Raw genomic sequence first — 24,918 nt, 5'->3', positions numbered from 1 at the left:
CTCATCCCACTCTTGACTTTTTACTCCTAATATACATATATTGCAAGCGTCAAATTGGGTTAGAGTCCTAGGATTGTACTTGTGATGGGAGCACCCCATCCGGAGAGCATGTCGGCCATGCCGGCATTAGAATTTAAGGCTTCGGGACTCGGGTCAGCTCCGACCCCAACTCCTCGTTCATACATAAGCTTTGATACAGTAGTACCTCACAGCCTTGCCTATCCGCTTGACAGCAAAGTCAACCATAATTTTGGTTGGCTTTAACAGACAGTGAAGTCAGCCCCTTAAACACGTTCAACGCCACGCATCCAGATGCGTCAGCTGCTGGTTGTCTAATGCATAAAGTAGTGGTTTCTTGTGCAAGCCAGCTCCGCCCTCGACGTGTAGAGCCATCACCGAGACGCAGCGTAATGGTGATCTCTTCCGGCATGCAACGCATGGGGTAGATCGATGGCGTAACGCATGACATCCAATCCGATTGGTCTCGTGAAGAGATTAATGGCGATGAAGATGTATTCAACGCAGCCTAACCAATCATGGCCACGGTCAGGTCTCTATCCTACCTCATAGCACGTGGTCTTCTCTTCCATGGCGGCCATGCTTCAAGCTTCGCCGGGATTCTTCGTTACCGTGATCTACTTAAATTATCCGAGGCTGAGTGAGTCACAGCTTGTGTGAAGCACAGTACTGATCTAACATGTATTCTGACCTCAAGAAACAAAATCTGGCAGTGATCCATTGATTGTTTCCTGGATTCACTGCTGGGATCAATTCTGACAGCGATGCGGCTCTTCGGTTCTTCTTGATTAGGAACAAACAAGTCATCAGCATTCAGGGTGGCGAGATCCTTACTGTGGAGATGCGCGTTGCTACAGAACGGAGACCGCTGACTTATAATCGAGAGCTGACTTTTCCTTCATGTATCGAAGCAGATTCGGATCATAGTCTTTCTTTCGTAAGCGCCACAATGTCAACGCTGGCTTGCATGTGAACAACGATATGCGATCATGTCGCTCGAAAACGAGTCATGTTTCTAGATTGGCTGCGGAGTCCGTGACAGAGATGTCTATCACCAACAAATTGATCTTAAATCCGATCGACATCCTGTACATGAACAGGAAATAATCGTGATATCTCATAGTTTTACAGGTTACTGCAGTATATTAGATTGGCCATCGTCGTTGCAGCTACCAGAAGTCATTGCATGAGCAAAGGCCTCCTCTGAAATGGTGAAATCGACTCCGATCCCTTGCAATGATCTCTCTACCAAAAACCTCGGAAACAGCCTTTAGGAAAGAATGGCAATCGCCGCACACACGAAGATTCTTCGTGATTCGAATCGGCGAGCCAGGAGCACTGCTCATCAAACCAAATGCGACAGCCATCTTCTCACTGTGGAAGAACAGAGAGTGCTCTTTCTCTTCCTCTTCTATGTTAAAGAGTACATCCGTAGTGCTTGTGACATGGCCTGCTGCCTTAACCCTGTGCCACATCTCTTCCACCATCATGTAGATTTGCTCTGTTTGGTGGTGAGATCTATCGCCGACGACGAATTCTTGAACTGTCCCATTCAACTCGATCCAACTTATTCCCGGAGCTTTCTCGATTCCTTTGGCTCTCATCAGCTGCCTGACCTCCAAGGCCTCGTCCCACCTTCGAGCACCCGCATAAAGATTGGATAGCATCACGTATCGATCACAGGTGTCAGGCTCCAACTCGATGACGCGTTGACCGAGCCTCTCTGCAAGCTCGATATCCCCGGCAGCCCTACAAGCACCAATGAGACCTGCCCACATAACCACATTTGGTCTGATGGGCATGCTCTCTATGAATGCCAAAGCGTCTTGCAGCAGTCTGGCCCTACAGAGCATATCCACCACACACCCATAGTGCTCCATCCGTGGCCTGATCTGGTATACCTCCTCCATCATCCTGAAATATTTAAGGCCCTCGTCCACCAATCCTGCATGGCTGCATGCGGATAGTAGTCCTATGAAGGTGACGTCGTCGGGCACGATCCTCTCCTTGTTCATCCTCCCGAAAAGCTCCAGTGCACGTCGACCATGTCCATGCATCGCTAGTCCGCCGATGACTGCATTCCAAGTGAAGACATTCCTGTCCCTCATCTCCTCGAAGACCTGCAGAGCAAATTCTAGACCCCCACATTTTGCATACATGTCCACCAGAGCAGTTTCGATCACAACATCACGGTTGACTCCCTGCCGGTCCATCAAGAGGTGAATGTATTTGCCTTGGTCCAGAGCTCCCATATGAGCACAGACAGACAGCATCGTCACAAGTATCACCTCGTCCGGCCTTACCTCGTTGCGCTGCATGCTTCGAAACAACGCCAATGCCTCCTGAAACGAGCCCCATTTTGCCAGACCGGATACCATGGTTGTCCATGTCAACAGATCTCTCTCCTCCATCTCATCGAAGAAACTCTGTGCCGACTCCAAGTCTCCGCACTTGCAATACATGTCCAGGATGGCGTTCCCCAAATTGAGGCTCTTCGTCACCAGACCGAGCTCACTGGCATACGAATGGAGCGATCGCCCTCGATCCAAATCACCAGATCCAGAGCAAGCCGACACCAGACTTATCAACGTGACATCATCTGGTTTGATACCCGTGTCTTTCATCCCCTCTAACAGATGCAGTGCCCGCTCGGAAAAGCCTTCGAGGACGTAACCTCTCATAATGATGTTCCATGACACGACATCTCTATGAGGGTTTCCGTCGAACAACTGGTGAGCGGCTCCGAAGCAGCCGCAATAGGTGTACAACTGAAGCAATGCGTTGAGCACGTAGACGTCAGTGTCGAGCCCGGCCTTGATGGTCTCCCCGTGGAACCTCATCCCGTGCTCGAGCGCGCGCGAGCGGGCGCAGGCCGTGAGCACGAAGGGGTACGTATGGTGATCTGGCGCGACGCCGGCGCGGAGCATAAGGCGGAAGAAGGAGAGGCCGGCGGGCGGATCGGGGCCGCGGGCATGGCCGCGGATCATTGCGTTCCATAGGAAGAGGTCGGGAGGGCGCCGCAGCTGGGCGAAAACCCTGCGGGCGTAGCCGAGATCGCCGGAGGGGGAGACTGCAAGGAAGGAGATGAGCTTGCTGGCGCATCGTGGGTCGTCGAGGAGGGCGGTGCGGAGGAGGAAGGAGTGGGCTTGCTTACATTTGGCGACGGAGGTGCAGTACTTGGAGAGGTGTTCGATGCATTGCGAGTATGGGATCATGACACCATGAGCGGCGACTCGGTAGCCAACACGTCTTCTATCGAGAGAACGGGTAAGGTAGCTTAAGCACGCGGACTCCACCCGACCCGATATCCGATTGCACCATCTCTAGTGGATTTCGGATTCGGATTTCAATTGCAGCTCCAGGAAGGAACCAGCCGCCCGCTAAGTCTCATCACGCGGATCCGGTAAGAGAAGAGAAATAGTTGAGCTTGGGCTTGGCTCCCGATTCGATCTTATTGCAAGGACGGGCCCCAGCTAAAATGCTTGATCATAGAACTTGGAAGGTGAACTGTTTAATTCTATATTCCATAATCTTTAACTGAGCAATTTGTGATGAATTGTTCTAATAAAAAATAAAAGTTAAAACCTTTACGCTTTGAGACTCACCCAGTTTTTATAAATCTATAAATTTAATTCATGTGATATCTATAAAAAAAATTAAATTTATAGGGTAATTTTAAAAAAAACTTTTTTATTTTTATTTTTTCCTTATTAACATCATTTTTCATTTATTTCTATAGTGTCTTCTGATTCCTAAAAGATGATATTACCCATGACCATCTTCGTTTTATCATAAGGTCTTATCGTGTTCGTCTTCCCTCCCATCTTTTTCAATCTTTGCTTTACATCTTCTCTTTTTGCATCATATTTATCAATTATCTCTTTCATCTTTTTAGGAGGTATCATTGCCCTCATCTTTCATATTCTCTTTCTTTGTATTTACATCTTCTCTCCTCTTCATACGTCTCTCTAGTTGATTATTTCCTATGTCTTATCTTGCCAATGTACCTTTGCCAGTAAAACATTGTCATCATCCCCGCTAACGCATCCTCGCTCTCATCGCTCAGACATCCAAGACGAGAGATGATGATAGATTTTTGGCTTCCAATAAAAGTGTTGAATGAAAATAACGAGATTTCTTTTTTTTTTTTATAAACAGAACTCTAAATGCAGAAAGCGTGATGACTGGATGGCAGCTCTTATGAGGAGGATAAAGTCCGATAAATGTAAAACAAAGCGAGAAGTGATCGAAACATGAGGGAGTGGATAACGAAGTTAGAAACTTAAACTATATAAGTAAAGTGAAAATAACCACAATGGTGAGGGGCAAAAGCCACAATCGATGAGTAACAAGATCGAGAGGTGACGATGGACGAGACACGAGTAGGGAATAATTTCGTCGTATAGGAAATAAGAGACGTTCGGTAAGAATGAATAAAAAACTATTAATTAAAAAATAATTTTAAAGTTTACCAAAAATTTATTATGAAATAAAGAAATTAAATAAAAGGGGCATGAAAGAAGGCTCCCATGACACAAGTCAGAGGGGGAGAGAGCGAGAGACAGGTCCTCCACAGAAAGGGAATCATTGCCTTGCAAGAGGTTAACTCAACCCCGCCCACATTACTCCTCTTCTCTCCGTTCCCCAACAAAATACCCGTTAGCCCTCGCTCTCTCTCGCACTCTCCTCTCACCAGCCACCGCCGGCCCCGCCCTCCTCCCGCTGGCGATACCCGTCGCCGACGACGCAGCAGCAACGTCAGCAAAGCTCCTCAGGTGAGGCGCTTTCCTCCCCTCCTCTCCTCCCGCGCCTGCCCTTCCTCGAAACGGTACGATCTTTTCTCTTTCGTCCTCCAAGAAACGGACATTGGTGCGCTCTTCTCGATCACGGACCTCCCTTCCCTTCCTCCCCCGATGATCCCTCCCCTGCTGAAGGGCGCGTGAGCCCTCGACGGTTTCGGATTATTGATACCGATGAAACAGCGGAAAAAGAGCGGTCTTGATGATGCACGGGCTGGCCCTGGGCGGGCGCTGAGGGAACGGGAGAAGGGGTCTAATGTTTCCGTCGCTGGTAGTGGTCCTGTAGAATCCGGATCCCCGCAACCTACGTCGGTGATTTCGAAGATGGAGAAGAAGGAGCGCAAGAGGAAATCATTACCCTCGGCTGAGGCAGGTGTCGGAGTATTGGATGAGGACGAGCAGCCGATTGGTTGTCTTTTCAAGGTCAAGAAGGCAAGGGTTGCGAACAAGGGTAAGCCCGCTTCCCCTGGTGCCAGGGCTGAAAACCCTAGGCATGACGAGAAGGCGGAGTACGGCGAGATGGACGATACATTAGCCAGTTTCAAGAAGAAGCTGAAGGGTCCAAAGAGGGGTAAAGCTGTTGGTGACGCCGCATCCATAGGTGAAAAGAAATCCCTCCCGTTGGATGGTTTAGGCTTGTTGGAGAAGGTGGACAACATGGGAGGTGACAATGTGCACTTAGGGCATCTAGGGAATCCTGGAAGCAGAAGATCCAGGCATGATTTAACCATGAAAGATGGGGCTAAAGGTGTTTCAGGTCTTCGCAGCAGCTCAGACGATTCTTCAGACGTGAGTTTGGGAGATTCACTATCAACTTTTGTCAAAAGGGTTCATCCGACTAAAAAAACAAAGGCAAAAGATAGAACTCCGAGTATTGACGAAGAATTGATGTGCGGAACTGGCATGGTTTCCAAAGATTTGGTTCCAAACCTTGAGAGATCTCCTCTGTTAAACAGTGGTCTGCCTTCAATTCCTGATGGAGCACAATTGGAACTTGTCACCAAAAGTAGGGGTCCAAAGCCTCATGGTATAGTTACAGAGATGAAGATCAATAGTACACCAGATGGACATTTGGGTGGGAAATCTGATGATGAAATGTTGGTGAAAAAACAGACTTCTGCCTCCGGAAAAACTCTCTCTCGCTCATCTATGCCTCAAGAAGGTAGGGTACCTACTTCAAAATCTTCCAAGTTGTCAAGTCATAGTTCAGGTGGAACTTCCAAACAATTACCTCGAAATTCAACTCATGAGGCTTCTTCTATTTCTGGCCTTGAAGTTATGGAAAGTGCAAAATTTGATGCTTGTGGTGGTTCTGTTCTACATCATGAGGGAAATTTTGGTAGTTCTGCACCATCTTCATTTCACGTCTTGAGTTCTGATTCTGTTGAAGCAACGAACGAGATAACTGTTTTACCAAAACAACAGTCAGAAAAATGTGTGGGAAATGACCATAAGATGAATCAAAGTCCTTATGAAACGTCTGACGAGAAGCTACCTCACCAGTTTACTGATAAGATAGCAAGGCAGGGGAATAGTCTCAAACATTTCACCAATGGGAGCGCGACTGTGGGTCTATCAACTTCTGACCATCTTTTTTCAATGATATGTAATGGGACTAGGATTAGACAGTGTTCTCATAGATCAAATGAATCACCAGCTAAGGATGGAAATAAACTTTCTGATGGTACTCATGGGTTATCAGTTCAAGGTTCATGTTCTGAACATGTGCTTAGGATGTCAGAAAAATGCAAGGAACATTGTAATGCTTTAAACGAAGTTATCACTGGGGTTTCTGAAGAAATTTATTCTCTCAAAAGGCAGAGGAAGGAAGTAGTAGGGGCTTTACATAATGATGTGTCCATTGATTCATGCGATAAAAATCTAAATGAGGATAAAATACTCAACTTAACTTCTGAGGAAGCTTTTGAAAGACCTTATTATAATTGTGAGAAGATATCATCTGCGAAAGAAAGACTGCATGCAATAGAACCTGAAGGTCATGATGAATTATCATGGCCTTCCTCTGAGATTTTACCAAACATCAATTGCCAAAAGTGTCAGCTACATAATGACTGTAGGTTCCATCACGGAGTCAGTGGCAGCGGAGAATATGGTGGAACTTTGCCTTGTTTATGTTTCTCAAATTTTGGTGAGAAGGTAGAAAAAATTGACGCTGTTGTTGTCCATCCAGATCAATCGACAGATATTATGAGATCTTGTAATTCACAACTCTTACCTGCCAACATCTCATCTGATGAGAATCCTCAACCTGATGATGTCATACACCCATCGTTGAGTGCAAACATTCAGGGAGTTTCACTGGTAAATCACATACTATATGATGCCTCCAAAGAGCCATCTTCCACCAAGAGTCGAGTTCCTTTTACCATTGAGGATCCTGATGTGGTGAATTCTGAGACTAGATTCAATCAGACAGAAACTCATCAAACTGAACCATCTTCAGTATCCGAGTGTGATGTATATAACCAATCAACAATTTCCCGTGTGGTCCGTAATACAAAAATACATAGGCATGGTGACATGGCATACGAGGGAGATGCTGACTGGGAAGTTCTAATGCATGAGCAAGGACCTTTTGCAAACTTGTCTGCCACTAATGAAGACCAGTCTCTTAGACAAAGAGATAAGTCATGTGCACATTCCTTAGATGAGGTTTCTTATGATGGTTCAGTAGCAGTAGCAACTGGGCTAAAAGCTCATGCTGTTAGTCCAATTGAGAAGATCAAATTTAGGGACATCTTAAAGCGTAGAGGTGGTCTTCAAGAATATTTGGATTGCAGGTAAGTTACATTTTCGTGAAAATGTGCAGTTAATTTTTGTGATTTTTTAATTAGGTAATTTTTAACTCAAAAGTTGATACTAAAGACATGATCAAAAACCTTTTTTGCTTTTAGCTTATGTGTTTTCTTATTTGTGCACTTTGAAACTTGTTACATGTTTTAGTTTTATCTTTTTCTAAATCATGGTTATTTTTAATGGTGGTTGAAACTTTTCATTCAACTTACGGAATTTCTGGTTTTTGATTGCTATTTTTTAAACTTAAATTAGACATCCTTGTTGCTTTGCATGTCAGGAACTTTATTCTAGGTTGTTGGAGTAAAGATGTGAAGCACATACTTCCTCTTATGAACTGTGGTGCAACTGATGCTTCTTCGAAAGATGAATCAGCACGTCAATCCCTCATTCGTGAGATCTATATGTTTCTTGACCAAAATGTAAGTTTCCTTATAGGAAAGGATATATATATTTCTTCATTTCCAAGTTAATATCATATTATCTATTAATGTTGATTGTTATCCTTCTTCAAGTATCGCTGAAGTTGAATACCTGCAATTAAGTCTTAGTTATTTGGTTCCATGTAACAAACGAGAGTTTTTGATACTGATTTTGTAGGATATGTGTGGTCGGACTTCCTTTTTTTTCCTGAAGGGATTTTGTTTTTCAATAACTAAGGTTTCTTATAAATGATCTTGTATTTTGGGCCAAGCACTTCTGTGCTCAGGATACTCTGAAGTTTAAATTTTAAAGATTTGGTATGCTGCTCTTTTTTTTCATGACGTTAAGAATAGACATCCAGATTCTAACTAGTTTTCTGCAGGGTTACATTAATGCTGGAATTGCTTCAGAGCAATGTGTGCCAAAGCCTTCTGTAAATGTGCAAGTTAAGGAAAATGCTAATACAGAACTAGATTTGTCGCCAGTGGTTCTAATATGTGAAAGAGAACCACCCAAAACTTTCATAGCTGGGGATCCTGTGTGCTCAGATTTGGTCTGTAACTTAAGGAGTGGGTATGACAAATTTTCTCCATATGATGAAGGGGTGAGGTGCAATGATGCTCAGAAAGAAGACATTGCGGAAACATTTATTCCTTCAATGATTGATCCACCATTTGATTGTGGATCAAAGACTGATGGTTCCTCACAGCACATAGAGGCTTTTTCTGATATGCACAATGTGACAAACATGGTGAAAGAAAATGCTAAGATTCATTCCTCTTTTGCACAATCTTTAGAGGTGAATAAGAGTACTGAATCTGGTCTAAACATTCACAAGAGGATAATCATTGTTGGAGCTGGTCCTGCTGGCTTAACTGCAGCACGTCATTTGCATCGCCAAGGCTTTTCCGTAACTGTTCTCGAGGCTCGAGATAGAGTTGGTGGTCGTGTATACACAGACCGCTCATCACTTTCAGTTCCTGTTGATCTTGGTGCCAGCATTATCACTGGTGTAGAGGCTGATGTTGCAACTGAAAGAAGACCAGATCCATCATCCTTAATCTGTAACCAGTTGGGTCTTGAGTTAACTGTTTTGAACAGTGATTGTCCTCTTTATGATATAGTCACAGGTCTTAAAGTTCCAGCTGACTTAGATGAAGCTCTGGAAGCTGAATATAATAGTCTTCTTGATGACATGGTACTTCTTGTTGCACAAAATGGTGAAGGTGCAATGGAAATGTGTCTCGAGGATGGATTGGAATATGCCATTAGGAAGCGGCGGATGTCTAAGGCAACATCAGATTCTGTAGAATTCAATAAACTAAGTGTGGTTTATGATTCAGCAACAGTGGATGCTTCTGTAAATTCCTCAGCTTCTAGATTGACAGATGGTGCTGACCATGATATTGAAACTAATATTTTGAGCCCCCTTGAGCGAAGAGTGATGGATTGGCACTTTGCGCATTTGGAGTATGGTTGTGCTGCATCACTTAAGGAAGTATCACTTCCTCACTGGAATCAAGATGATGTTTATGGAGGATTTGGTGGGCCCCACTGTATGATTAAAGGGGGTTACAGCACAGTTATAGAAAGTTTAGGCCTGGGACTTGATATTCAATTAAACAAAAATGTTACTGAGATCATCTATAACACCAATGAAATAAGTGGTGCCGGCCAAGATGAAAACAAAGTCAAAGTTATTACATCGAGTGGTATGGAATATGTAGGGGATGCAGCCTTGATCACTGTTCCACTTGGTTGTCTGAAGGCAGAGACAATTAAGTTTTCTCCTGCCTTACCTGATTGGAAGCAGACTTCTATCAAGAGGCTTGGCTTTGGTGTGCTAAATAAAGTTGTATTGGAGTTCTCTAAAGCTTTTTGGGATGAAAACGTAGACTACTTTGGGGCTACTGCAGAAGAAACAGATAAAAGGGGCCAATGTTTTATGTTTTGGAATGTGAAGAAGACAGTTGGGACACCTGTTCTTATAGCACTTGTAGTTGGAAAGGCAGCTAGACAAACCTTCAGCAAATCTGATCATGTGAACCATGCTTTGATGGTTCTTCGCAAACTTTTTGGTGAAGCTTCTGTACCAGATCCTATTGCATCTGTTGTGACAAATTGGGGTATGGACCCATTCAGTAGGGGTGCTTACTCTTATGTTGCTGTTGGAGCATCTGGTGAAGACTATGATATTTTGGGAAGAACAGTTGCAAATTGTTTATTTTTTGCTGGTGAAGCAACCTGCAAGGAGCACCCTGATACTGTTGGTGGTGCCATGATGAGTGGTCTTCGAGAAGCAGTACGCATTATAGACATCTTAACTACTGGTAAGGATTACCTAGCAGAAGTAGAGGCAATGGAATCTACACTGAGACAGTCAGATAGTGAACGAAATGAAGTAAGAGACATGTCAAAGCGACTTGATGCATGCAAGCTTTCTAGTGGTCTTTGCAAAAGCTCTTCAGATGGCAAACATATATTGTCCACCAAGGAATCTTTATTGCAAGACTTGTTCTTTAGTGCAAAAACTACATCTGGACGACTACATCTTGCTAAAGAATTATTGCGCCTTCCTGTTGAATCTCTAAAATCTTTCACTGGGACCAAAGAAGGACTCAGCACACTCAACACTTGGATCCTTGTAAGATAATTCTGAGGTTATTTTTTAATGTAATTTTACCTGTTTTAGAAGGTTAATTTTTTAATGATATGCTATGAGAAGCTATCATTTCTGAAAAATAGTTTTCACCTCTCCTTTTCAATACAGGATTCGTTGGGAAAAAATTCTACTCAGCTCTTGCGACATTGTGTTCGCCTGCTTGTTCTTGTATCAACTGATTTAGTTGCTGTTCGTTTATCTGGTATTCAATTTTCTAGTTCATGCTTTATTCGTTTTAAACCTCTTCACATTATTAATTTTTTTCTCATTATTTTAACATCAAAGTACCGCTGCCTATATTCTGCCTGTCAGCTTTTGAAGTTTGTTAGTTTGCTGTACCTATGCATCTTAGCTGATCATTTTTCCTTTGCTGATTGCAAATTTTATATGTGGCACGATTTCTTGTATGCCTAATATCTTGTCAAGTTGGATGTATGATAAATAGTAAATGGTCTTTAGTTTTGTTTCTCTTTCTACTGAGCTGTAATTTGCATTCTTGAAACAGATTCAAATGGTCTAGCTCCTTTGCCATGGTGAATATTTTCTTTTCAAGAGGTTTGACTGGTTATGACACATTGGAGTTAGCATAAAGTTGATATGTTGTGTAGTACCATGTTCTGTGTTGCAGTTTGGAATTTAGCATTTGTAGTCAGGGTGTTCTTTCTATTTAGTGGTGCATGATCTTGATATTGCATTGTCTGGAGTAGCCACCAGCTTGATCAAGTCCTTAATTATTTAAAATTTTATTTCATAGCTTAGGATCTCAGCCAACTAGGATACTTTGAAGAACTAATATATTATTAAGTGCAATGTTTCACTAATTATGTAGGAAGTGATTGTCTAGGTATATGCAAGAAATAATGACAAGATCTTTATGCATAGACATTAGGTTTCATGCTGGATACAAGAATACTCTTCTCAACATATTCAAGTATGAACCTCACCTGGATTTGAGTCCAGCTCTAATCTCCTAGATAGATGCACCAGTACCTATGAGACACATGGAGTATGCACTGAATGTGGGAGGAGTTACTTTGTATGCAGCAGAGGAAAGTGGGATTTGCCAGACAGTTTTGAAGTAGAGGCTGACTTTAATAGCAAGCAACATAGTGGTTGCAAGGAAGAAAAAAAAGGAGACAATCTGAGAATGGGATTAAAAATGAGTGCAGTTCAGCAAGGACTGGAATTTGTTTGGCATCAATACCTACCCTTGCATGGACTGGTATGGTATTGGCAGTTTCCTGTACTGTATTTTTTTTCAAAATATATAACAAAAATGTTTCCAAAGTATCCTAGTAGCAAAGTTTCAAACACTAACTAGACAGGTATGTATCAATCAATAATTATTGGTCCAACCAAGGACCTGTCCTGGGCCATATAGGTTGGTATTAAATTTCTTTTCTTTTCAGTTATACCTGCTTGTTCTAGACTTGTGTACCACCCTATATACCAACACCATAATGATTTGATTGGTTGCTGAAACTGGTACCATCGAAATTTAAATTCTTGCCCAGAAGAATTCATTCTTTAGATCATTTTTAAAGAGAATTAATTTGTGGAAGTATTCACAAATTATGAAGTATCACATCAAACATGTGTCCAGTATGAATAAAACCAGAAATATGAAGTATTTGTGCTTTATAATGAAATTCAAAGTATTTGTGATTTGCAATCTATAACCCACGGAAAATCTTCTGATCTGGTCAACCATTGTTTGACTCTTTTTTTTTTTTGTCGTTTTCATTCTATAATACTTTAGAAGTCCTAAGAGTAGTGTTGATTCTGAGATTGGAAGTTCTGTTTGTTGGTTTAGCAAGTCTAATGCATGCATTTAGTTCACAAGCATCACATTCTCTTGCCTTTTATATTTTTGTGAATCTGTTTAGTAACTTGTGCTACTATAGTGTGAGATATTTTACTATTATTTTTACGTGAATTGCATTGAGTCATTTTGGACTATATGTGATGCTCAGTCAGCAATATTGATCTTAAATACCAGGCATTTCCTCTTGTTGCAGGAATCGGAAGAACCATTAAAGATAAGGTATGTGTGCATACTAGTCGAGATATCCGTTCTGTTGCAAGTCAGCTGGTTGGCATGTGGATAGAAGTTTTCCGCAAGGAAAAGGCTGTAAATGGATTGAAGCTGCTGAGGCAAGCAACATGCTCAGAATCATCAAAAGTCAGATCTAAGGAACTCATATTAGGAAAGCCACATCTACGGATGACTACTGAAACATCGGAAAATAAATGTACTATTCAAGTTCCTTCATCTTCTGGAAGCCATTCACCATCTAAAGTAAACATTAAGAAACCTGAGATCCTGCCCACCAAGTTAGAATCCTCAGTATGCATAAAATCTGATGTCAGATCATTGCGTTCACAGAGTATTGTACACACAAAGTCAAAGACAAAGGATAATTTAGTTGTATCTGAAGAAGCTGCAACCTTTGCTGCCGTAGAATCTGCACGTGCCGCTGCTCTTAAAGCTGTAGAGGTTTCTAACGGAACCTTATTTAAGTTAACCTTTTTTCCTTTTGTTATTTCTCTGAGTGTTAATACTCCTATTTGATGATCAGTTGCACTTGAATATAATTTCTGGCGGTTTGCTGTGCAGGCATATGCAACTTCAGAAGCAGAGGTGCCATTGCGTGAGCTTCCCAAGATACCATCTTTTCATAAATTTGCGAGACGTGAACACTGTGTCCAGTTGGATGAATTTGATGTAAGAAGGAAGTGGTCTGATGGCAATTTCGGACGGCAAGATTGTGTATCAGAAATAGATTCAAGAAACTGCAGGGTTAGAAATTGGTCTATTGATGTCAGTGCTGCTTGTCTTGACAATTCAAAAATGTCCGGTGATAACTATACTCAGTGCAGCTATTCAAATGAAGTACCATATACTTCAAGTCTAAGGGAACATTCTGGAGAAAGTGGAGCAGTGGATAGTAGATTGACCAAAGCTTGGATTGATACAGATGCTGTTGGTAGTGGAGGTGTTAAGGATTCTCTTGCCATTGAGAGGTGGCAGTTACAAGCAATGGATGCAGATGCTGATTTTTATAGCAGCATTCATATAAGAGATGAAGAAGACTCCAATAACTTAGTCTTACCAGCTTTAAGGAACCAATGTCAGACTGGGGCAGATGCTGCCTTACAAGTAGCAGAAAACAAATCATCTCTAGAGCATCAGCAAAGAGGAGTGAACTATATTAAACAAGGTGTTGTGGATTATGTAGCTTCCCTACTGATGCCTCTGTACAGAACTAGGAAGATTGACAGAGAAGGTTATAAATCAATAATGAAGAGAACTGCAACCAAGGTGAACCCTTATTCTTTTAGCCCATGAGCACTTGGGTCAGTACCTCATTTTTCTTAGCATTTTGTTTATATTAGATGGGCATATATTGAAATTTTTATATCGTCTATTGTTAATGCAACATCGCAAGGAGAAGAGCTCTATCATGCCATTTTCTGGTGTCATGATTTTTGTATCATGATAACCATATCTTGATTTCTCTTTTGTTTGACATACAACAGAAGAAGTTATTTCTGTTTAGCCTCGTGTTTATATTTGCAACCAAGGGACCTGAATGTTTCAGTTATGAAATTCAATATTCAGAAATGTATTCTTATGTTTTTTGTATTTTGATATTGTCAGGTTGTGGAACAATGTACAGAAGAAGAAAAAAGATTGGCTATTTATGACTTTCTTGATTTTAGACGGAAGAACAAGGTTTGCTCAACTTCTCATATAGTGACTATCTCAATTGATTCTTGCAATCAGGCAAAAAGTTTTGACCTCTATCTAGCAACAATTTGTTTTTGGTTTTTTGACCAATGTAGCTACCCTTATTTTTATGCTGTTCTTCTATAATTCCATGTATACATTTGGGTTTCACATATTGAATTTTCTTCCTGACTTGTTATAGATTTTCCTCTCTGGAGGAAGTTTATTAATCCTATTTAACCACATTGCACTTCTTGACTATTTAGTGGTTTGTGTTGTTGCAGATTAGATCTTTTGTGGACAAGTTGATTGAGAGGCACATGGCTATGAATCAAAGTGTGAAGTCGTGATGTTTCCAAGTGATGTAACAAAAGCTGGTCATATTCAAGAGAAAATCAATACTATAATTTGTTGACAGTAGTTCTTGACATTTGATAGTCTTTGACTAAAATTACATGTTTACTTGTTAAGAAAGCTCATGTCCTGTTTCTTATGGGTGTTGCATTAAATGCTTTTTGGTTACATGTGACAAGTCAATATCTTATGTTTCTTTTGTGCTGTCAAATTGAAGCAGATAATGATAGATCTCTGTAAATTTGGAACTGAATGGAATGTCTCGTTATTCATTTGCCTTAGCTATTAATGCTGAACATGGCACAGACTTCGTTATTAATTTGCCTTAGCTATTAATGATGAACACGGAACAGACTTCCTGTCATCCTTTGTAATTTGTGTGGCATCTGGTTCATTGTGATCAAAGGTAGAAGGTTACATTCTGGCTGATTGTGGTTAGAAACTGGTCCTTTTTTGTCAGGTTTGACATGACTTCTAATTGAGTTTCTATGTCTGCAATTGAATATTTGATGGGGGAGTTTGGATAAAATTTCTATTTAACCAGTATATTTTTAACGACAAATTAAAGTTTGCACAGCTGTGGTTTGTGGCCCGATTTCAATTTGCCCACCTGTGGTAAAGTGTATGGCTTTGACCCACCTGTGCCATACTCTGTAAAACACTTGACACTTCCAACTATTGGGCTTGTATCTGGTGCTGATGTGGGTTTGTTGTAATGCATATATGTGCATGACATCCATGTGGGGACCATTAAAACCTTAATATGATTATATTTACATGGTGCTGATGTAGCACTAACGTGACTCCTATATAGTGTTGACATGGCTCACCTATAGCTCATGTGAATCCCAAATTTATGTCGTGCAGACATGATACATATATGGTGCCTAGTTGGACAATATGGTAGTTATATGTCTTATATCAACCATTCTATATCCATGTCAGCACCACAACATTTTGGGGTACTATGAAGGTGTCAACATTTTAGTGAATTTAATTCAATTATTCATATGTCAAAATTTTTAAAAGAAGGAATCTATATCATATTCTTATTTTTTGGGTAATCATTTTTAAATTTATTTTTAGCTATGGATTTGGCCTCATTAAATTTTGGTTTTGGAAATAATGCCAGTTCTTAAATTTATCTTGTTATGGTTATAAAGCTTGTCTTCTTTTAAAGAAGCTTGCTGAGAGTAAAGCATTTTCTTTAGGATCATAGTGGTTTTGGAACAACTTATGCAGTTTGTAAAGTTTTTCATGTTCATTTTTTGAATGTCCTGAATTTTAATCACGTTGTGTTGACATGATTTATTATAATTCTGTTTGTTAACATGAGTTGCTGTGCTGTTTGGTTATCATGATATTGCCCTTGGTTTTCACTTATTTTTTCTTTCCTTGCTTAATTCAAATACTCTCTGTTGCTTGACTAGGCATTTTCTTCTCCTATGGAAGATGGACATCCTTCAAGACCTTATAACCTATCACCAGGTCTGTTGCTTCAAAACTGTTGTGTAAGTGCATGATCTAGCAGTTGCTACTGTTTTTTACTTCAGCTGCTGGGGGTGAAACTGTTTGAACCTCTTTTAGTTTCGAAGTAAAAGTTATTATTTCAGTTGGCTAAATTTCAGTGCATTGTGGTTTCTTTTATGCTTGACTTTGGTTTTTATTTTATATCATAAATTTTAGTATCTTACCAAGACATCTATATGTCTGGAACAGTGATTCTGCATTAAACATTTAAACTAACTTCCAGTATTTGGCACTGGAAGTTCAGTTTCTGCTCTAACATGTCTTTTTTATAGGCAAGGTATTTCTAACTTGCATTGCACAATTTAACCAGGACTTTTGCTAGCATTTATAGTTCTTTGTCAGTTTATCATTGTATACTGGTGTGGAAAGGTAGATGAAAGTAGAATCATGGCACTGTCAATGGCTAACATGAAGTTTAGACATTGTTAACATCTATGATTGATTTTGTTGTTGCAGGAAGCTGGGTAAATGATGAGTTGATGGGCTGGTGAATTTGGATCACACTCTCGGGTGAGGCGCAACAACAAGTTCCAGGTTATTTTACTCTTATTTTCATTTGCATTGCATGGTGACATGATTGCTCATTTATCATTGCATACTATTGTGAAAGGGAGGATGAAAGAAGAAAAAACGGGGCAGTGGCCATGGCTAACATGAAGTTTAGACATTGTTAACATTTACAATGGGTTTTGTTGTTGCAGAAATCCAGGTAAATTATGAGTTAATGAGCTGGTTTAATCGGACCACACTCTCTCGTGAGACGCTACAATGAGTTCCAGGTTAGTCAACTCTAATTTTCATTTACACGTTGCACAGTGACATGATATTACTTCTTCGTAGTTGTTTGATGTGTAATTGTGAGGCGTATCCATAGACAAATAATTCCAAGATCTGCCTCTTTATGGCATGCTTTGTGTTAGAAGGATTCATGTTTCAAACATTCCTCCTGGCACCTCACCATGCACATCAAATGCTTATTCTTATGGCTGTTACTGTCCTTTGGTGAGTGGTACTGATGATTGTTCCTTGTGGCTTGCATCTCAGCCAATGATAGTGATAGTGAATGGTGTGAATAAGGTTTGAAATTTCGTACCATACTGATGTACCGAGTTTTGTTCGGAATGGTATGGTACGACGTACCAAGCGATATGAATAAATAAATATATATAATTAATATATAAAATATAAATATATATATTTTACATAAAAATATAAAAATCAATATATAAAAATAAAAAATATTAAGAAAAAGGCATACGCAGCCTCGGCGACGTCGCTTCCTCCGCTTCTCCTTGTCACCTCGTCTGCAGTATTCGGTGAAGAAGGCGGCGAAGACGTCAAAGGCTGCAGATGTCTTCGGCCTTCGACCATAAATACTTTAATGGAGAAGAGGTAGATGGAGACTTAGGAATACTTTAATGGAAACTATAAAGAAAATTTTAGATGTTATTAATTTGATAAAAGATATTTTTTTGTATAGAGCTCAATGACAATAGAAGTTCTGCAACTGTCCCCAAATAGATGGAACATTATAGAATACTCTTGTCGTTGTTGTTATTGATTAATACCAGTTTTAAGAACCCATTGGACCAGTAAGGTACTGAGCAACTGATTGGTAAATCAAGCTGTGTACCTTTCGCTGTCATCGAGTATAACAATAAAAAATTGTAAAAAGGAACATATGCATAGTGGTATCATATGTTCGAGCATCAATTCTTGGTCAGACCAGCAAATACCGGTGGATATTTTTCCAGTCTAACCTGTACTTTAAATCATGATTGCGTGATTATTGCAGTTCTCCAGTGGTGACATTGTTAGGATAATTATTAGACCAGTGTATGTTTTTCCAGTCTAATCTGTACTTTAAATCAATGATTGCATGATTATTGCAGTTCTCCAGTGGTGACATTGTTAGGATTAATGTATGTAATACCGTATCGTACCGGTGTTTCGAGGTTGGTTCGGTATTGTACGGTATCGTGTATCGAGCGATACACCTAATTTTAAATATTTCTTTTTCTACTGTAGCACTGTAGCACTGTAGCTGTTCACGTACCGGTATTTCATCGGATCGGTACGTACCGCTCATACCGGGTGGTACCATTCGAAATTGCATACCATGGTTAGGATAATTATTAGACTAAGCTGGAAAGGAATTAGGTCTCTAAAAGGAATCAAGTGAAAATATATACCAAGAAAAATTATAATTTTTTTGCTTGGTAATTCGTGCAGGGATTGGTTTGTAATCTTTGAGATCCGTGCAAGGATGAGGATGGCGGGGTTTTCTTCTCTCTTTGCTATATGGGATAGAAGCAGATGAATCATCTCTTAGGCTCTGAGGCAATTTACTTAATAGGTTAAAGCATATATCTTTAGGGTAGATTCCAGGAGAATGTTGGGGTATCTTCTTATTACTGAAGATATAAAAGGGCAACCAATAGGAAATAAAAAGCTTAAAAGTCGATGAAGTGCACTTGTCCCTTTAAGTGCGTAAATTGTATGGAAGACCTTGGTAGGGAAGGAATGGTCTAGGTGCTGTGTATTAGATTTAAATGGCCTTGTGCTTATACAGGAAGTTTTGACAAGCTCTTTTTTTTCTTTTGTCTTTGCATTGCTTCTTCTTCTGCTAGTAGCGAAACTGGCCACATGAAGCATCTTAAATGTCATACAGTGGAAAGATCTGATTTTTTTTAGATCCCTGAATAAATAGAATCACTGAATAAATAGAATCATCTTGTTTTGGTCTTTCAATGACAGTATTTGAAAGCAGAAAATCTACTTGTTGCATCTAACAAATATTTGTGCTTGAATGCAGCATGCTAGTAGAAATAGTAACCAGTTTGGTCCAATCCAATTAAACTTTTGCAGTAAGGTTGTTGCTTTAGGTCTCATCAATATGCAACATGTTGAGTGCTTCGGAAACTTCATCAAATAATTCTCTTGTTTGGCCTTATATCTGTAATTAACCATGTCTCTTATTTTAAGCTCTGCAAAGTTATTTAAATATCCTAACATTGTCACTGTTTTCTGTGTGTTTGTTCACTTCTTGATTACTAATCAATATAATAGATTACTCGTTAGGTATCTTATATCTTTTGAAATGTGAAGATCAATCTGTAGAAACACTACCTCATATACAATTTAGCACCAAATGATCAAAGTTCAAATCATTTAATCTTTTGAGGTATACTAAGATACCGGAAGGCACATAATATCTTTATCTCAGTTTGGTAACAGTTTTTGTTTCATTGCGGTGATTGATTTATTTCAAACTTTTAGGGCATGCCCTCTGAACTGTACAACAAGAAAAACTGTAAAGTCCCACCTATTTGAGGTTAGTACACGAGCTCCGTAAAAAATCATATCCTTGTTTAAGAGTATTTAAATTTTTATCTATAGATTCTAATAAAGTCCATTTAGGTCTCTCTATCTTTTCTCGCAAAATTAATAGTTTCACATCTTATAACTACAATATCTATAGGTCTCTCTAGCACATGCTCATACCATCTTAAATGGTGCTTCCTCATCATAATAAATTGTTCATGAATATTCACGAATAAAAAATAATTCTTTCTCATATTTTATAGTAATTTCGTACAATCACCTCAACATTCTTATATCAACAACACAAACTTCTTAGTATTCCATACATGCACCTCAACATTCTTATCTCAATGACAAACTTTTTATATATGTTGTCTTATAGTTACTCAGCATTTAAATCTATGAAGCATCACATGATTAACAACTGTCCGTTGCTGTTATAAACATAAAATCACATGACTACAGATAGTCTTTTTCTACTCGAGCCTGGTCTGTTGGTATCGTTGAGCCCAAATAATTGACAAAAATACTTAAGCTGAAGATAACAATTGTATCTCCATCAGACTCTTATATGTCATTCTAAATCTTAGCGCCCCCACTTCCAATGTGGAACTAAACCTAGGTGTTACACTAGTATTAATGATTGTAAAACATCTTTATTTATGGTAGACTATTATTAGTAATCAATGGCCAAATTGAAATACAAGTCATTAGTTAGTCCCCGCAAAGAACAAGGTGCAATTCTTTAGTAGCAAGTTGGTAATTAAAATGATGATCTAAGTTTGAGAGCAATAAATTAAACATAATCATAGTAGATCATGACTATTCTTGATTCAAATTCAATTGACATTAAATCTTTTTAACAATTTGTGCATGAGCAACAGTGCAATCTTCATTAACTAAATTGTCATAATTTCTTATCTAAGTTTCGGAGTTCTTTTTGTTCATAGTCTACGTTTGATTGGATTAAATGTATGAGTTTTGCCATTATGATGGATAATAACAGAATTCATTTTGCCAGGCCTAATAATATGCCCAGACCTGTGGCCACTCCATTTGATCCCTTTTCACAAAACTGCAGTTTGACTATCATGTTGCATTTTAACAATTTATGTTGTAGTTTTTAACATTTGATGTAATAATGCCAAAAAAGTATCATTTGATCTTGTTATGACAAGTAATTTATACGTATATGGTCATATTTGAACTCTTTTATATCGGTAAAGTTGTACTTGTAAACCCTTACACCATATATTAACTGCAACATTTCGGTTGAATATGTGTGGCCTTAAATTGGAAACTAGTCTATTTGTATGTCTGTAATTTACTGATAAATTAATCAATTTAGTCATGTTTGGTACATTCAAGTGCGGTTCGTGCATTGACTTACCTTGTTATTGCCCACTTCTCAATTTCGACGGGTATAGGAGAATATAGGTAGGAAAATTAGCATAATTATCTTTCTTAATTTGATCATAAGTGCTGTGGAGCCCTACCAATGGGTGAAAACCATGTTTGCATTTTGAGATGGGAGTAATAGAAATATATGAAGAAAGATTCGTGATATGCAATCCCAATGCTGATACACGAATAACAGACAGGATTTCTTGGAATAAAATCAATTGTTGGTGTGTCCAAGGAGTTGATTGACAATATTAATAGTTTGGGATTTAGAGGGGTGACATGCCACTTCCATCTTCTTTAGATGTTTTATCCTAGGAATCTAGGATGGAAAGCACTAAATTGTATGGTTTCTTTGTAAGTGGAACTCTTTTGATTCTCAAGTTCATTTCGTCATGTTTGGTATTAGATCAAAAGCAAAGACAATCATTTTTGTTGCCTTAGCTTAGTTCTGTTCACGTGATCTACTTTTTTGTGCTTATAATAATGCATCAATTTGTCAGCTTTTTTCTTCTGGCTACAAAGTGTCTTTACCATCTTGGAAATTTTATTCAAGATTGTAGATATCTATACAGATACACATGTCTATCTTCTTAAAAAATCTTAGTGGGCTACCATCGGATTTTTACTGTTGATCTAAATAAAAATTTTGTTTTCTGACGATGGAATACCTCTAAGATTCAGCATTAGTTCATGAAATAACAAAGTGGGAAGAATCAAAAGGATTTGAGAACTAACAGGCAGGTAAAAAGACAGGACTTGCTCCCTGTATCTAAGGACTGAAGTCCTTTCCGAATCTTTCGTTTTGCAAAGATCAGATAGACATAGTGGACTTGTTGCAGGCTGATATATATTCTAATGCAAGTTTTGTATCTTCCCGACAGTGCCTTTGCCCATTGGGTAAGACTCTTTACTTGTTTTATCACATGTAGTCCGTCATGGACATTGAGCACATAGAGATCCTTGCAGCTGTCAATGAAGAAGAAGGCTTAGTCTGGCTCAAATCAAGTTTTCTGGAGGGAAGATGCTTGGAACGAGTTATTGTATTAATCCTATTTGCTTACTCTGTATGCATCAAATTGTGAACGCTGTTGTTCCATTCACTTTGTCAGGTATCAGTTCTGGACTTCTTTTCAGCTTCTATTTTAATGAAGGTGGTGTTGTATTTGTTCCATCTCTTTCGTGTCTAAAGCTGACATTTCTTATTTGTCGTTGATTGCAGTTACAATTAGACTTCGATCTTGAACACCAACCATCCTGAGATTGAGGAATCAAAGGCTATAATGCACCAAAGAGAACATGACAGCGCCGATCCACAAGGGTTAAACATCATTTACAGACAAAACATGACAACTTTGGAAGCCTATCGGTGGACGAAGAAGACGTGGCTTAGCTGCTTCAGAAAAGATGAACGACACACGATACCCAAGTGTCCCCTTCATTTCCCCCTCCCCCTCTGCCACAGGCCCGACCAGCACCCTAAAGTCTTCATCTCTCTGTCCTGCAAAGCAAAAGAAAGGGAGAAACATGAAGAATGTGATCTAGCTTTTCAAAAGAACAATTGATCAGTGTCATTATCAAGCTGCGTCGGGCATCGAATCTGTGAATTTTAGCTGACTTTTTTCTTCAATGGTTTGTTCTCTCTTGGCTGGATGCCCCCCCTGGAGAACGAGAGATAATGCAACTGGTCGCCCTCCAAATGCTCTTTGGAAGATTAGAACTGTATCTTTTCTGAGATTATTTTGGCGACTAATTCTCCATCGCAGTCAAGAAAACAAGGAATCGTTTCGTTTCATTCTGTGGGCTGATGGATGCTAAATTATAAACCCATCCATCTCGCTATGCTGCTTCTCTCTCGAAACCCTTATGCTTTGTTTATCATTCTTCTTTTATATTGTTTTTACCGTCATCTTCCATCTCTTCATCTTTTGCCATCTTCCCTATTTCTCCACATACGTATACATCTACTCTGCTCTATTAGATATGAGAATGGGGACCTCTTAATTGTTTTACGTGCTTGGGTTTAGCAGTAAGGGTGGGAGATTCTCTAACTCCTTTCCTAGTCGATCGGTGTTTTCCAGAGACCTCACGAAGAAACTGATGAAGAAAGCAGTTCACAAGCAAAGTTCGACGAACCAGCGGGTGCATGGCGAAGGGAAGAACTCATCGCTCGCTCACCTCTTGTCGTCGCCAGTCCGTCGTTGCTGCGGCGGCGGCAGGCCGGCGGCTCGACCTCGGCGTGGTTAGGCTTCGCGACAAGGAGGCCGGCACGTAGAAGTTGAGCAGCACGCCGTCGCTGCTGCTTCCGAAGCTACTCCTGCTGCTGCTTCGCTTCTTCTTCTTCCTCCTCCTCCTCTCTTTACTGACGACATTGGCCCGATTCAGCTGCCCTTCAAGCAAAGACGCGGCCTTGTTCGCCACGGGATCACTGGCAACCCCCGTTCCTTTCTCCACAAGATCGGTGAGGGAGAGCTCGAACTCGGATTCCGGGAGATCGTGCAGGAGGCGCAGAAGCTCTTCTCGACTCTTGGCTATCTCCAGCCCTCGTTCGGACAGAGGAGCTTCCACAAAGCCTTCCATCTTCTTAGCAGGGAACCCGACAGCTGCGGCGCCGATCGGATCGGAGGCCTCGGGCATGGGCATGGTTTTCAACCAAGCGTCGGTCGGTAGTGTGTGTTGTGTTTCTCTTTATGTATAGGTTATGTAGCCGCCGTTGGACGGAGACCAATTGATGGTTCGCGCAATATACGGACACTGGTGGATTTGACTACGAATCCATGGGACCTGATCTAGCAGCCACAATTCCATGTGGGACGGATCTATCGAGAGAGAGGAAAATCTAGTATGTCTGCATCATGATCAACACAATGATTCATTTGGTGGGAGATGGTACAGTGTTCAGTGCTGCTGTTGTGACGGTCGACCGCTCTTTCTTGTGGTGGAGGGGGTGGGGGGGGGTTTTGTTCACCTGGGAAGACCGGTCCAAGCGTCCCTGCAACCTTAAAGACAAAGCTACTCTGTCATCATCTCATTCTGTGGAAGGGCCCAGAAGACGGGACATAGGAGCCCCTCATCTCTTCGGTCCTGTCTTCCACCAGCACAAAGCTAAGGTACGAGTGCTCCATGTGAGATTCTTTACATGGTTTACTCCAGAAACACAAAGGAAAACCAAATAAAGAAAAGGTGACCTCTGAAGTGAAGACTGAAGACATTGATTTCCGAGTAAAAGGTTGCAGAATGTCGAGAGTTACTGAACGGAACACCACTCACTCCAAGGCTGTGCCTGCCTTGATGTTCGAGTATACGATGGGATTTTTCTTGCTTATACAAAGCAAAGCTGACAGACACGATCTCGAGGACAACTCACTTGTTTACTTCGAGATAGATAGCCTGCGTGCTTCTACGCCTGGAATAAGAATTTGATGCAGCAGCTAGCGCCTTGGATTCGCAGCATATTATTAAACCTCCATATGGTGCTGCAGCATTTGGATCTTTCCAAGATTAGATATCTCTCTCTCTCTCTCTCTCTCTCTCTCTCTCTCTCCGTGGTAAAGCGGGTTAGGTAGGTTGCTTGGTTACCAAGGCTGCCTCCAAATCTTGGCTTCCCTACTCCATCCATGACGGAGAAGATCCGGAAAAGGGACTCCAGAATCTTGAGTAAAGCTTAATCTTTGAGCTTCAGCTCCACATCCTCTGCCTATAATCCCTATTACCTACCGACATAAATGACAGCAGATCCTCGGGTCATACCAGTTTACCCCTCACAACCAATCCAACATCCGGAAGTCGCTCCACCGAAGACAGACTTAGCACAAGACATCATCATCAGTTATGTATTTTGCGAGGTATGCGGAAAACAACAT

General features: G+C 40.4%; 3 protein-coding genes across 33 annotated transcripts; 1 reads left to right on the top strand and 2 right to left on the bottom strand.

The window, feature by feature from the left end:
* Nucleotides 1–1,187: 1,187 nt before the first annotated feature.
* On the bottom strand, nt 1,188–3,254 carry LOC135603021 (pentatricopeptide repeat-containing protein At1g08070, chloroplastic-like). Its single transcript, XM_065094289.1, has one exon. It carries the CDS (start codon nt 3,231–3,233, stop codon nt 1,188–1,190), a length of 2,046 nt encoding a protein of 681 aa, XP_064950361.1. The 5' UTR covers nt 3,234–3,254.
* A 1,328-nt stretch (nt 3,255–4,582) lies between these two features.
* Nucleotides 4,583–22,850, top strand: LOC135582675 (lysine-specific histone demethylase 1 homolog 3-like). 31 transcript variants are annotated; one of them, XR_010484042.1, is made up of 16 exons: nt 4,583–7,618; nt 7,912–8,053; nt 8,437–10,698; nt 10,825–10,918; nt 12,735–13,213; nt 13,334–14,038; nt 14,378–14,452; nt 14,731–14,823; nt 16,231–16,288; nt 16,787–16,864; nt 17,032–17,109; nt 19,610–19,664; nt 21,734–21,799; nt 21,898–21,955; nt 22,025–22,167; nt 22,278–22,850. XR_010484042.1 is itself a non-coding variant. In XM_065094287.1 (8 exons), the coding sequence occupies exons 1-8, from the start codon at nt 4,992–4,994 to the stop codon at nt 14,794–14,796; spliced, it is 6,450 nt and encodes a 2,149-aa protein (XP_064950359.1). In that variant the 5' UTR covers nt 4,583–4,991; the 3' UTR covers nt 14,797–15,072. The 31 variants fall into 31 exon arrangements, 1 of the variants encoding a protein (XP_064950359.1); XR_010484047.1 differs by lacking the exon at nt 21,734–21,799 and having other exon boundaries at nt 21,940–21,955; XR_010484037.1 differs by having other exon boundaries at nt 21,740–21,799; nt 21,898–22,167.
* On the bottom strand, nt 22,319–24,001 carry LOC103975909 (uncharacterized). Its single transcript, XM_009391038.3, has 2 exons — nt 23,234–24,001; nt 22,319–22,556 (listed from the first exon to the last, which is right to left on the bottom strand). The coding sequence occupies exons 1-2, from the start codon at nt 23,696–23,698 to the stop codon at nt 22,494–22,496; spliced, it is 528 nt and encodes a 175-aa protein (XP_009389313.2). The 5' UTR covers nt 23,699–24,001; the 3' UTR covers nt 22,319–22,493.
* Nucleotides 24,002–24,918: the final 917 nt, after the last annotated feature.

Source organism: Musa acuminata, chromosome BXJ1-2 (genome assembly GCF_036884655.1).
Source record: "Musa acuminata AAA Group cultivar baxijiao chromosome BXJ1-2, Cavendish_Baxijiao_AAA, whole genome shotgun sequence".
In the NCBI taxonomy this organism is placed as follows: Eukaryota; Viridiplantae; Streptophyta; class Magnoliopsida; order Zingiberales; family Musaceae; genus Musa; species Musa acuminata.
The sequence above is the reverse complement of the archived record's forward strand: the minus strand, read 5'-3'. Positions and strand labels throughout refer to the sequence as shown.